At 53.4% G+C, this 14354-nt stretch overlaps 3 protein-coding genes across 3 annotated transcripts; all 3 read left to right on the forward strand.

Moving 5' to 3' along the window:
* Positions 1–39: 39 nt before the first annotated feature.
* SPSK_05167 (nucleosome assembly protein 1-like 1) lies at positions 40–1744 on the forward strand (the record flags this gene model as incomplete). The annotated part of the gene is made up of 5 exons (XM_016731917.1): positions 40–83; positions 232–311; positions 459–1196; positions 1304–1623; positions 1694–1744. 5 exons carry the CDS (start codon positions 40–42, stop codon positions 1742–1744), a joined length of 1233 nt encoding a protein of 410 aa, XP_016583077.1.
* Positions 1745–3487: 1743 nt separating this feature from the next.
* Positions 3488–5219, forward strand: SPSK_05156 (D-3-phosphoglycerate dehydrogenase; the record flags this gene model as incomplete). The annotated part of the gene is made up of 3 exons (XM_016731906.1): positions 3488–4960; positions 5033–5114; positions 5191–5219. 3 exons carry the CDS (start codon positions 3488–3490, stop codon positions 5217–5219), a joined length of 1584 nt encoding a protein of 527 aa, XP_016583078.1.
* Positions 5220–8236: 3017 nt separating this feature from the next.
* On the forward strand, positions 8237–13335 carry SPSK_04803 (myosin MYO2; the record flags this gene model as incomplete). Its single annotated transcript, XM_016731568.1, has 5 exons — positions 8237–8371; positions 8457–8589; positions 8745–12775; positions 12841–12914; positions 12975–13335. The coding sequence occupies 5 exons, from the start codon at positions 8237–8239 to the stop codon at positions 13333–13335; spliced, it is 4734 nt and encodes a 1577-aa protein (XP_016583079.1).
* Between the last annotated feature and the right edge of the window lie 1019 nt (positions 13336–14354).

Below are 14354 nucleotides of genomic sequence, written 5' to 3' on the forward strand. Positions count from 1 at the left end.
CTTTCATCCCCCACTATCACCAGTCGTCCGCCAGCAGCCATGGCCGAGCCCATCCGCAACAAGCGGCCTGATGCCGCCGCACCGTGAGTGAACGGCTCCTTTTGACAGGCCTGGCTACTTTTCCGAAGCTGTGTCCGATTCGTTGGCCTCGCGGGGCCGCATTCGACTGCAGCTTTGGAGAGTGGGCGAGAGTTTGTTTTGTTGGGACGCGTGTTAACGATTTTGATATAGGACGCCGCAAAACACGCCCGCCAACAATGCCCCCATCTCCTCGCACGCCCAGCAGCCCGGCGTTCCCAGCATCTCTGAGGGTGAGTTCCGTTTGTACTTTTTTGGCTATGATTGTCAAAGTCCTGGACCCGACAGGTCAAATGATGCGCGGTGTGGCTGAGGCAGGGGTCCCCGCGTTTTGTACACCCGGGCCCAGCCATTGCTAACGGCTTGCCAACCGCCAACAGAGCCGGTCGACCTTGCTGCTGCCGCGTCCCTTTTTGCCCAGAACCCCCGCCTTGTCAGCATGATCCAGGGCAAGCTCGGCAGCCTCGTGGGCCGCTCGTCTGGCTACATTGAGTCGCTGCCGCCGCAAGTCAAGCGCCGTGTCTCCGGCCTGAAGGGCATCCAGAAGGAGCACTCGAAGCTAGAGGCCGAGTTCCAGGAGGAGGTTCTCCAGCTCGAGAAGAAGTACTTCGCCAAGTTCACTCCCCTGTACGAGAAGCGCTCCAAGATCATCAATGGCGCCAACGAGCCTACCGCGGAGGAGATCGCCGCCGGCGAGGAGGAGGAGGAGGAGGATGAGGAGGAGGATGGCGAAGAGGCCCACAAGGCCGAGACCAAGGCCGAAGAGGCCGAGGATGCCTCCACCGAGCCTGTCTCTGGTATCCCGGAGTTCTGGCTGTCGGCCATGAAGAACCAGATCTCGCTCGCCGAGATGATCACCGACCGCGACGAGGGCGCGCTCAAGCACCTGACGGACATCCGCATGGAGTACCTCGACAAGCCGGGCTTCCGCCTGATTTTCGAGTTCGCCGAGAACGACTACTTCACCAACAAGACCATCTCGAAGACATATTTCTACCAGAGCGAGTCCGGCTACGGCGGTGACTTTATCTACGACCACGCCGAGGGCGACAAGATCAACTGGAAGGCCGAGAAGGACCTGACCGTTCGCATCGAGCAGAAGAAGCAGCGCAACAAGAGTAAGTTGATGTTTTGTTTCCCGAGTTGATGTTCAAATGGTTGATGTCTTGGTGGTCACCACATGACGTGGCTAGAGACACATCACATGCTAATGATGACCTCACAGACACTAAGCAGACCCGCATCGTCAAGAAGACCGTCCCGACCGAGTCGTTCTTCAACTTCTTCTCCCCGCCTGAGCCCCCGGCAGAGGATGACGAGGAGGCAGCCTACGACATCGAGGACCGCCTCGAGCTCGACTACCAGCTGGGCGAGGATATTAAGGAGAAGCTGATTCCCCGCGCCATTGACTGGTTCACGGGCGAGGCTCTGGCCTACGAGGAGATCGACGAGGATGACCTGAACGAGGACTTTGACGACGATGAGGATGATGAGGACGACCTGAGTGAGGACCATGACGAGGACGACGACTCTGACGAGGACGACGTAAGTACTGATGCTTAGCCCAGATCTTGCCTTCGCTGTAAAGTGGAAAGACACTGACGGTTTTCAACAGGATGATAGCTCGAAGCCGAAACCTGACGCTCAGGAGTGCAAGCAAAGCTAGACGAGCACCACGCCGTTGTCTAAACCGATGTGTTATATTCCTAGTCGAGGCATCTTTGATCCTTGCGGCACTGGGAGTTCACGCGAATACTAGATGGGAAGATGGAGCTATTCATAATTGATAGGAGCAACATAAGCCAGGTAGAGAGGATGTTTCCGGACTGGCCAGAGTTATGCGCAGTATAGTGCAGCTTACCCGAACGAATTCCCCCTCTTTGTCCTGCCTTGCTCCTTGATATACAATTCTCCTCTTGCGTACTAGACGGTGCTCTGTCGTCATCCTACCAAACGTAGGAACCGCCCCCAAGTGACACGGTCGAAGACGTCTTGATGTTTTACACAGAAACAAGGAAACACCTAAAAAACAAATACAAAATGACAGAGAAACCACAAAAAAATAACGTACACGGGAATGGATCAGGGGTGGAAAATAAGTTGTGATCAGGGTCATTTTTTCTGCTCTTGTTGCACTTTGGCTTTTTTTAACTTGAGATGCTTTTCTGTGTCGTTTCGCGTTCCTTGGGTTATTGACTTTTCACCACCCTCCTTTGTTACTTTTTACCCCTTCATTACACCCCCTTAATAGTTTGCTGCATTTAATTCACTTCCATCTAGTAATCAATCGATGTTAATATCCTCTTTGTGCGCGTTCGTAGCTGCTACTGTATAGATTGACATGCTTCGACCTTCGATGTTCAATATACAGCAGACCCCGAAGCCGGCACCGAGTCTGTGAGAAAGAGACCAGTCCTTCGATTCAGGCGTAACCATATGCGCGCTCTTTATTTCCTGTGTGCTTCATACCACTCTACTTCGATATGACAATAGCGATACGACGTATTGTTTTGCCGTTTACCTAACATGGAAATTCCGAAGGATTTGCGGAGAGCTCACGGATGCACGAAAAAAAAGGACGTGTAAGAGTCACAGCATTGCTGTGTTTGTTTACCCACCTCCCCTTTGCAGAGCCCACCTTTAGGAAAGATGAAAATAATTACAAAAAAAATACATAAAATAAAGAGACTGATTTATGCAGCCATACAAACTTTGGCATTGGGCGGTGCATTGAGAAAGACCTTGAAGAAGGCCTTGAAGACCCTGTCGGAAGAATACACGAGCCTTGCGGTAGAATAAACAGGCCATAAATAAACCAGTAAATAGGAACCAAACATTGCCCGGCCGGTGTCGTTGCTGGTCCCTCCTTGAGCACGCCAGAGTCATCGTTTAGACTGGCGTGGGGGTAGCCTGGTTCTGAATGGCTTTGTATTACTCTTTAGGATGTAAGTGAGGCAGTTTACTAAGGCATAGGCAAAAAAAGTCGACAGGTGAAAAATTTTCGCCGCTGGTTGCTCTGTCATGGTCTTGGTGAGAGGTCCAGAGCCTTCCGAAAGTCGGTGTTTGAATGCAACAAGGCGAGTATTAGTGGACACAACCTTCCGCGGTTTACTCCAGCTCTGTCGCTCTTGCTGAAAGAGGAACGGCCGCCAGTCCGCCCTGGTTTGTGAGTCAACGAGAAAGGGACACAAAAGGAAGGGCGTTGAAGCTGTTCCTGCCGTGTAAGACTTGCCAATTGGGCTAGTATTAATACCTCGCAAACGACGCCCCCGCTATCGCTCCAATTCGTAACGAAGGTGGCCAATCCCTCCATTTTTTTCTGGTTTGTGATTAACACTGCCAACTGACTGACATCACGACATCCCCCACCTCACTCCTTAAAAAAAAACCCTCGAAATTCGAGCATCATATGCTATTGTCGTGTACAACCCTAGAACAGAAATACGGCAGTGCTTTCGTTTACCTCGAGAGCTTTACAAAATCGGAACCCGAACTCGAACCCCTCCCCCACCTTCAATTGAACATCGCAATGGCAGCAAAACCGCAAAACATTGCCAGCCGGCCCGCGGCGCCGCTCTCTGACGCCAATACGCAATTCGTGTCGACCTCCCCGACTGCTACTTTCACGTCTCCCCCGTCCAGCTTCAACGCCTATGGCAGCCGGACCGGTACCGGTAGCTTCAGCAGCACCGGCGCTGCTGGTGACAGCCGTGTGGGCGGGAACGCCAAACCGCTCAAGCCCTTCAACTCAACCGACATCAAGATCCTGCTGCTTGAAAACGTCAACGAGAGTGGCCGTAGCATCCTGACGGGCCAGGGCTACCAGGTCGAGTACCTCAAGTCTTCGTTGCCCGAGGACGAGCTGATTGCCAAGATCCGCGACGTGCACGTCATTGGCATCCGCTCCAAGACGCGGCTGACGGAGAAGGTGCTGGCGGCAGCTAAGAACCTGCTTGTGGTCGGCTGCTTCTGCATCGGCACCAACCAGGTCGACCTCGACTACGCGGCCAAGAATGGCATTGCCGTCTTCAACTCGCCCTTTGCCAACTCACGCAGTGTCGCCGAGCTGATGATCGGCTGGATCATCTCGCTGGCGCGCCAGCTTGGCGACCGCTCCAGCGAGATGCACAGCGGCACCTGGAACAAGGTCAGCGCGCGCTGCTGGGAGATCCGCGGCAAGACGCTGGGCATTGTCGGCTATGGCCACATTGGCTCGCAACTGTCGGTGCTGGCCGAGGCCATGGGCATGTCGGTCATCTACTACGACATTGTCACCCTGATGGCCCTGGGCAAGGCACGCCAGGTCGCCTCGCTCAACGAGCTGCTGCGCGAGGCCGACTTTGTCACGCTGCACGTCCCTGCCACCCCCGAGACCCGCAACATGATTGGCGCTGCCCAGCTGGCCCAGATGAAGACGGGATCGTACCTGCTCAACGCCAGCCGCGGCACAGTCGTTGACATTGCGGCGCTGGTCGATGCGCTCCGGGCAGGCAAGCTGGCCGGTGCGGCGCTGGACGTATACCCACAGGAGCCCGGCGGAAACGGCGCTTTCTTCAACGGCTCGCTGAACCCCGGTTGGGGCGACGAGCTGCGCGGCCTCAAGAACGTGATTCTGACGCCGCACATTGGTGGCAGCACGGAAGAGGCCCAGCGCGCTATTGGTGTCGAGGTCGGCGACGCACTCGTGCGGTACATCAACCAGGGTATCACCCTTGGCAGCGTCAACCTGCCCGAGGTCAACATGCGCTCATTAACGCTCGAGGAGCCCAACCACGCGCGCGTCATCTACATCCATCGCAACGTTCCCGGTGTGCTGCGCCGTGTCAACGAGATACTGGGCGACCACAACGTCGACAAGCAGATTACTGATAGCAAGGGCGACGTACGTAACCCCACATACACGGTAGAGCACATTCTTTCTGGAAACTGTTTCAAGTTCACTAACGTCGTTTAGATTGCCTACCTGATGGCCGATATCAGCGACGTTAAGCCCAGCGACCTTAAGGAGATTACCGATAGCCTCGAGGGTCTCAGCTGTACGTATTGTCTTGCACTTTTTCTTTTCATTTATTTTTTTTTCACCTCGGAGAAAAATACTAACTCACCGTCCAGCTTGCATCAGGACCCGTGTGCTTTACTAAACTGACGACATTGTTGTCACGTTTTTAAGCTCCGTGTGGCTCCCCTCGCATATGACTTTCTATCGGCGTCGAAAATAAATAAAACATGAGCAAAAGCGGCAAACAAAACCAATACCATACCGCTGCAACGCGATATCACGTATAAAAAGGCGCAAACTTACGGCGTCATGCTTTTCATTGATTTTCTTTTCATTCCTTCTTTTGCATATCTTCCTCATCGGTCGACAGCTCAGCTGTTCAACATGGACGAGCACAATTCGGGCGCTCCCCCGTCGCGGTCTGGCCTGGCACTATTATTATTATTATTTTCTTTTCTGGGATATATCATGGGACGAGTTTCAACAATAAATAAAGAAGAGCATAGTATAGATTGCATGGGCGGAATTGGAATATTTTTATGACTGCCTAATATACCGCATTTCATGTGCATGGCTCACGGGAGACACCCCAAGACGAGACAAAACAACGGTTTTCATCGCGTGCAAGGAGACATCGGACGTTGTGGTTTTGCTGTTCTGCTTTGCTTCCCTATTTCGTGTCTCTTATTTTGCCAGTTCGTCCATCGCACTGGGCCCCCAACACTTTCATTCTTAATACATATCTTAATGTCTGTGCTCCACAACTACATCCTCAAAGACCCTGTCGGAAAACAACCATGTCGACGCGTGAAGGCTTCCTCACCTTCTTCCATAAATCGCCCCATAATTAAAGAAGATCCTAGCTGTTGTGCTCCACAGGCAGATCTTGGTCCGAAATTAATAAAAAAAAAGTGAAGGAAAGAGATGAAGAAAGCAGGCAAATTAGGACATAAGGCAAGACAAAAGAAGCTGTCAACCTAAAGGCAAGAAGAAAAGAACAATGCGGAGTACTGAGCAGCGTCCTTCTGGAACGTATACACATACGTTGTAGAATGACACAGTTAAATGCACCGCAAATCCGCTTAGAGGCGTCGCCACTTTCTCACCCTCTCAGCGAAACACCACAAATCAAAAAGGCAACGGCCAATATGGGTCGGTGATGTTCAACCTGTCAGGCTGGACGCGTTCTGAACATCTACCCGGTAACATTGAACCTGCCACTGGTGACAAAGGTACGTCGTACCGTTCTCCGCGACGTAGTTTTCGCATGCTCCCTTGTCCTCAGTGATGATGCAGAATTGCTCTCCGTGGGGACGAACCGCGCCATCCCAGAAAGACACGCGTTTGGGTCCTTTTAACTTGGCTTATTCGTGACACGCGTTTCATGTTTAGGTGGATGGAGCAAACGGTATCGAAAACGGCAACGGGAAAATTGACAAGAGGGAAAGGGGCTCAAGGACCCGCTAGCGTATGCTTTTAATGGCAGTCGATCGCTGCTGATGGGTTCAGCTACAGCGCCGTGAAAGCACGTTGGCCCCCTGTATTTCGTCACGACAAGCCGCTGTGTCGCCGCAGACTGAGATCATGGAGAGAATGCATCTAACGGACGAGGTTCGCGCAGTACCAATGAGCCGCAGTACGTATCTTACGAAACGTCCTGGCGAATTAGCATTCAGCCCCTGAACCATACTCCAATTGAACTTTATGCCGTCATACCCAAGATCACTTTCTGGAAAGGGGACGGAGTTGCTCCAATGATGGGCAGCAAGGGTTTGCCTCTGCAGCAAAACTGCAAAATTACCCATTGGTTTTTAGCCATATTTTATAGAAGCCAAACCGCTAGAGATGGCACAGATCGATCGCTGGGTGCTTGGTCAAAAACTCTTAGTGACCCTAGCGCTCCCTGAGGGGGGCCCGCCACTAAGGATATAGCGCAGCCGCAACTGGTTGGCTGGTTGGACTCTCCCTTTACGTGTGTGTCTGCCCTCCCTCAGCTTCCCATAGGCGTGGTGTGCCGCACGTTTTGGGCTGGCTACACATTCTCCAATCGCGCGTTTGGTTGCGCCTGCCGTTTGTGTGCATGTGCATGTGTGCATGCGCGTTTGTCCGTGTTTTGTCTTGTGATTGTGACGTTCTTTCCTCGCCGGTCAACAGAGACTGAGCGCACACCGCATGGTGCAAAACTCCTCTGAGCGAATGAGGAAGGAGCTCCCGGTGGCCGATGTGTGCAAGGTGAGGCCTGCAGCCGCCACCCCTGAAAAAATGGGACAATGCGGTCAGGAAAAAAGTTGTAGAAGGCACGGGCATGCTTCTTTTCGCGTCTTGTCTTAGCAAACAATTAGTGCGAAATGCCCTGTTTTCAGCCATCATTTATTCTTCTAACAACAAGAGCGCCAAGTGTCTTACAGGTGTTGTTTGTTCTGCTTTGCGCCTTCCCGTCTTGTTTTTCCCTCGTGTCGTCCATTAACCCAGGAAAGTGCACCGTCCCATCGTCTCGTACCAAGACATTTTCTGTATCGTGGAAATCCCGTCGTCTTCCTTTTCTGTTTCTCTTTCTTTTTTCCCTTCTTCCTATCTTTGCATCTGCATCTTCTGTGTTTCTTTGTTCGACCCCTTTTCCACCGTCTCCTCTTTTATTCTTTTTGGTCCTTAGTCTTAATGCGTTCCCGTCTACGGGACCCCTACACATAGTAGCGTCTTTTTTTTTTGCCAACTGTTCCCCTTTCCCGCGCCTCCACACTCCTTTTCTTCGACCTGGCCCTATCGAGACCTCTCCTAGCCATTATCTTTCCTCTCCATCTACGAGCAGCTCGCATAGCATTCGACTGCATCGGGTTACCTGTCGACGATACTGGGCACACGCACTTTGATCTGCCGTCTCTTCTTCCCTCCTCCCTTCTCCCATCAGACCTCCGTTCTGTCTCGACTGGCGCTGTAGATTTCCATCACCGCCTTTCTTGGCTCTTGATCGACCTTTACCGCCGTTTGACCTGCTTGTGGGCCCCTTTTTTCTCCCCAAGGCAGCGTTGACCTCGTCCTCCGATTTTCGACGTTTCGGCATCTCTCTTCCTCGCGCCTTCCACGAAAGCAGAGCTCGTTCTCTGCTTCTCTCGGCCGCCGGCCGCTTTCTTTCTTGTCCATCTTCCTACCCATTCAGCCATGGCGGAAACATACGACGTCGGCACCCGGGCGTGGCAGCCCGATGCCACCGAGGGCTGGGTAGCTTCCGAAGTCGTGAAGAAGGACATCCAGGGCTCCAAGGTCATCCTGGACTTTAAGCTCGAAAATGGCGAGGTAGGTTTGCTCCGGGAAGAATGGTTTGAAGGAAAAAAGGTCCAAAACGAGGTCCCTGAAGCTAACCCCAACTTCAACGGTACAGACAAAAACTGTCGAGGTCACCACAGAAGCTCTGGCCAGTGGCAGTGACCCATCGCTGCCACCACTGATGAACCCGACCATCCTTGAAGCCAGTGACGATTTGACAAACCTGTCCCATTTGAACGAGCCTGCAGGTACGTCCTTGTCGTTGTTTGTTATCCGTATTGGTGGCGGTGGTGATGTTGATGCTCTCGTGTTCTGTTGATCGCGGAGCTCCTGCAACTTCGTACAACCCTTTGGGAGGTGCTTTGAGGCGTCTGGACTAACATGGGTTTTCCCTCCCTCACAGTTCTTCAAGCTATCCGCCTTCGCTACGCCCAGAAGGAAATCTACACATACTCCGGCATTGTTTTAATAGCAACAAATCCCTTTGCCCGTGTCGACTCCCTCTACGTCCATGGCATGGTCCAGGTCTACGCCGGCAAGCAGCGTGCCACCCAGGCGCCCCATCTGTTTGCCATTGCCGAAGAGGCCTTTATCGACATGCTGCGCGACAACAAGAACCAGACTATTGTCGTTTCCGGTGAATCGGGTGCGGGCAAAACCGTCAGCGCAAAGTACATCATGCGATACTTTGCGACACGCGAGTCACCCTCGAACCCCGGGTCTCGCTCCAAGAAGGGCCCTGATGCCATGAGCAAGACCGAGGAGCAGATCTTGGCGACAAATCCCATCATGGAAGCCTTCGGCAACGCCAAGACCACCCGCAACGACAATTCGTCCCGTTTCGGCAAGTACATCGAGATCATGTTCGACGACAAGACCAACATCATCGGCGCCAAGATCCGTACCTACCTGCTTGAGCGCTCGCGTCTTGTTTTCCAACCCCTCAAAGAGCGCAACTACCACATTTTCTACCAGCTGGTTGCTGGTGTCACCGACGAGCAGCGCAAGGAGCTCGACATCCTCCCTGTCGACCAGTTCGAGTACCTCAACCAGGGTAACACCCCAATTATTGACGGCGTCGACGATAAGGCTGAGTTTCTGGCCACCAGAGACTCGCTCAAAACCATCGGTATTGATGAGGCGGAGCAGGATGATATCTTCAAGCTGCTGGCCGGTCTGTTGCACTTGGGCAACATCAAAATTGGCGCCACGCGGACCGACGCCGTCTTGTCTGCGGAGGAGCCTGCTCTCGTGAAGGCCTGCGACATTCTCGGCATCAACGCCTCGGAGTTTGCCCGCTGGATTGTCAAAAAGCAGCTCATCACCCGCGGCGACAAGATCATCTCCAACCTCTCCCCCGCCCAGGCCTTTGTCGTCCGTGACTCCGTTGCCAAGTACATCTACTCTAGCCTGTTCGACTGGCTGGTGGAGGTGATCAACAACAGCTTGGCCACCGAGCAGGTCCTGAGCCGCGTCCAGTCCTTCATTGGTGTGCTCGATATCTACGGTTTCGAGCACTTTGCCAAGAACTCCTTTGAGCAGTTCTGTATCAACTACGCCAATGAAAAACTGCAGCAAGAATTCAACCAGCACGTCTTCAAGCTCGAGCAGGAAGAGTACCTGCGGGAAAAGATTGACTGGACCTTTATTGATTTCTCCGACAATCAGCCATGTATTGACCTTATTGAAGGCAAAATGGGCATCTTGTCACTGCTCGACGAAGAGTCGCGCCTTCCCATGGGCACCGATGAGCAGTTCGTCCACAAGCTGCACCAGAACTACGCACAGGACAAAAAGAACAAGTTCTACAAGAAGCCGCGGTTCGGCAAGTCGTCTTTCACCGTGTGCCATTACGCCGTCGACGTCACCTACGAGTCTGAGGGCTTCATCGACAAGAACCGCGACACTGTTCCCGATGAACACCTTGCTGTGCTGCGTGCGTCCAGCAACAAGTTCCTCACTCGCGTTCTTGACGCTGCGTCTGCCGTCCGTGAAAAGGACCTGGCCTCGTCTGCGACTACGGCTGTCAAGCCGGCTGCAGGCCGTCGCATCGGCGTTGCCGTTAACCGGAAGCCGACACTAGGTGGCATCTTCCGCTCTTCGCTCATTGAGCTGATGAACACCATCAACAACACCGATGTGCACTACATCCGTTGTATCAAGCCCAATGAGGCCAAGGAGGCTTGGAAGTTCGAGGGTCCGATGGTCTTGAGCCAGCTGCGTGCTTGTGGTGTCCTCGAGACTGTGCGCATCAGCACAGCCGGTTACCCAACTCGATGGACGTACGAAGAATTTGCTCTGCGGTACTACATGCTCGTGCACTCCTCCCAGTGGACCTCAGAGATCCGCCAAATGGCAGATGCCATTCTAACCAAGGCTCTTGGCACAAGTACGGGGAAGGGCGTTGACAAGTACCAGCTGGGTCTGACCAAAATCTTTTTCCGCGCCGGTATGCTCGCCTTCCTCGAGAACCTGCGAACTACCCGTCTCAACGACTGTGCAACCTTGATCCAGAAGAATCTGCGCGCCAAGTACTACCGCCGCCGCTACCTTGCGGCTCGCGAGGCCATTATCAAGGTCCAGGCCGCCGCTCGCGCCTACAACGCTCGCCGCCGTGCCCAAGAGCTGCGCACGATCCAGGCAGCGACCACCATCCAGCGTGTGTGGCGCGGCCAGAAGCAGCGCAAGAACTTCCTGCGCATTCGCGCCGATGTCGTGCTGGCCCAATCAGCTTTCAAGGGCTACTTGCGGCGCAAGCAGATTATGGAAACTCGCCTCGGCAATGCTGCCCTTGTCATCCAGAGAGTCTGGCGCTCACGCCGTGCCATGCGTGGCTGGCGGTCGTACCGCAACAAGGTTGTCCTGGTCCAGAGCCTGTGGCGTGGTCGCAAAGCCCGGCGCGAGTACAAGACCATTCGCGAGGAGGCTCGCGATCTGAAGCAGATCTCATACAAGCTGGAGAACAAGGTCGTGGAGCTGACACAGTCACTGGGCACTATGAAGGCTCAGAACAAGGAACTCAAGAGCCAGGTCGAGAGCTACCAGGGCCAGATAAAGTCATGGCAAACGCGCCACAAAGACCTGGAGCAGAAGACAAAAGAGCTGCAGACGGAGGCCAACCAGGCCGGTATTGCTGCGGCCCGTCTCTCGCAGATGGAGGACGAGATGAAGAAGCTGCAGCTCAGCTTCGACGAGTCAACCACCAATGTCCGCCGCATGCAGAAGGAGGAACAGGACCTCAAGGACTCGCTGCGCGCCACCAGCACAGAACTCGAGACTGCCCGGCAAGAAGTCACCAAATCCGAGGCCGAGAAGAACAGCTTGCGCCAGCAGCTCGCCGACATGCAGGAGGCTCTGGAGCAAGCCCGCCGCTCTGCTCCTATCATGAACGGCGACATGAACGGCGCCGCCCACGACGTCAACGGTGCCCAGCCGGTGGCCAACGGCCTGATCAACCTTGTTTCTTCCAAGAAGCCCTCGAAGCGCCGCAGCGCCGGTGCCGAGCCGCGCGAGTTGGACCGCTACAGCACGACATACAACCCAAGACCCGTTTCGATGGCTGTCACCGGCCGCCAGAACGGTGCTGGTGTCGACAACGTGGAGCTCGAGCTCGAAGGCCTGCTGGCCGACGAGGAGGGTCTGAACGAGGAGGTCACTCTCGGCCTGATCCGCAACCTGAAGATCCCGTCGCCGAACACGACACCGCCGCCTTCGGACAAGGAGGTGCTTTTCCCTTCGTACCTGATCAACCTGGTCACGTCGGAGATGTGGAACAACGGCTTCGTCAAGGAGTCGGAGCGCTTCCTGGCCAACGTGATGCAGTCAATCCAGCAGGAAGTGATGGAGCACGATGGCGAGAACGCTATCAACCCTGGCGCCTTCTGGCTGTCCAACGTGCACGAGATGCTCTCGTTTGTGTTCCTGGCGGAAGACTGGTATGAGCAGCAGAAGACGGACAACTACGAGTACGACCGCCTTCTTGAAATCGTAAAGCACGACCTGGAGAGTCTTGAGTTCAACATTTACCACACCTGGATGAAGGTGCTCAAGAAGAGACTGCAGAAGATGATCATCCCGGCCATCATTGAGTCGCAGTCCCTTCCCGGCTTCGTTACGAACGAGAACAACCGGTTCCTTGGCAAGCTGCTTCAGTCGAACTCGGCTCCTGCCTACAGCATGGACAACCTTCTCAGTCTGTTGAACAGCGTGTACCGCGCTATGAAGGCGTACTACCTGGAGGACAGCATCATCACGCAGACGGTGACGGAGCTGCTGCGCCTTGTCGGTGTGACCGCCTTCAACGACCTTTTGATGCGGCGCAACTTCCTCTCGTGGAAACGTGGTCTCCAGATCAACTACAACATTACCCGTATTGAGGAGTGGTGCAAGAGCCACGACATGCCCGAGGGCACGCTCCAGCTGGAGCACTTGATGGTATGTGACGAGCCGTGCCTGGTTTCGACTCATGAAACTCACGACTAACTTGTGTTCTTTTCTAGCAAGCAACGAAGCTCCTGCAGCTCAAGAAGGCAACCTTGAACGATATTGAGATTATCCAAGATATCTGCTGGATGTAAGTTGTTCGTCCTACATGAATACGTGGAGTCACATTTAGATACTGACTGCCTTGTAGGCTATCACCCAACCAGATTCAGAAGCTACTGAACCAATACCTGGTCGCCGACTACGAGCAGCCCATTAATGGCGAGATCATGAAGGCTGTTGCTTCCAAGGTCAACGAGAAGGGCGATGTCCTATTGCTGCAGGCTGTCGATATGGACGACAGTGGCCCGTACGAGATTGCCGAGCCGCGTGTGATTATGGCTCTCGAGACATATACGCCGTCGTGGCTGCAGACTCCGAGACTCAAGCGCCTGGCTGAGATTGTCTCGGCGCAGGCAATTGCTCAAGAGAAGCAGGACATGGAGTACGAGGAGCAGCCGGAGCTCGCCGATGTGGACGAGATGCCCGAGGCCATTGAGGCCAGCGCCTAGAGAGCGACTCTGGGACTTCGGTCCAGTCTGCCCCAACCCGAGGACTCTCCGACCACAGTGCTTCTTGCACCCTTTGATAGCAACCGCAGTATGAGCCGTGGTCGAAGCCGCAACAGGAAGACATTCAACAAAAAAACCGGCAAGGTCAACCGGATTCACAACTCGCTGAATTTCAGGCGGATACAGCCGCGGACAGGGCTTCAGCTGAGCTCTACCTTTGAAGAAAACGAAAGTGAACCACACTTGCACATTTTGTACGATGATGATAGAGAAAAAACCGACTGGGAGGAAATTGCACAATCACATTGTATTAGCTAGATTTTTTTTTCTCATTCGGGAGGGGCAAATCTCTTTTGGCTTTGTCGGCTAGCTGGAGGTGCTTTTTGCTTCTATTTATTCCACCCTCTTTTCTTTTCACATCCCCATCCCATTATCCCACTCTTGAGATATTCTCAATTTCTTGTGCTTTTTTGTTTTATACTTTTTTGGCATTGCAGATTTTGCTTTTCCTTGGAGGAACTGGTTACTGGCTTGTCCCGCTCCACTCGATTCTGGCGTGTTTTTTTATTCAGTACCCATGTCCTTTTCCGTTGACCCTTTTGTCCTTTACTACATATTAAACACCATTCCGTCTCCATTCTTCTTCCTGTGTGTTTGATCCTAGTCTTGGTTGGTCCGTCGTCGTCAGTCTGACGAAGAAAATGGGCTGAACAAGTCGATCGCAATAGACAGGCGGCAAATCCCCTTTTTGAGCGTTGGCGGTAGCAATAGAAACACGCGACATGAATTTGACTTTAAGTTACCTCTATCTTACTAAAGCGTGCATATATTTCTTTAATAGAGTGAAAATGCATGAGTTCAATGTGACAATGGTTGAGGATTGTCGCGATGTTAAAAGGTTGACTTTCGCAGCACGTGATTGGCCGGCTGTCGATTTTCACTTTTCAATGGGGTAAAAATCTGCCGTTCAGTCAACATGCGACGACATTTGCTACTTACCTTCTTACCACTGCATTTCC

The sequence above is a fragment of the Sporothrix schenckii genome (assembly GCF_000961545.1).
Source record: "Sporothrix schenckii 1099-18 chromosome Unknown Cont49, whole genome shotgun sequence".
NCBI classification, from domain to species: domain Eukaryota; kingdom Fungi; phylum Ascomycota; class Sordariomycetes; order Ophiostomatales; family Ophiostomataceae; genus Sporothrix; species Sporothrix schenckii.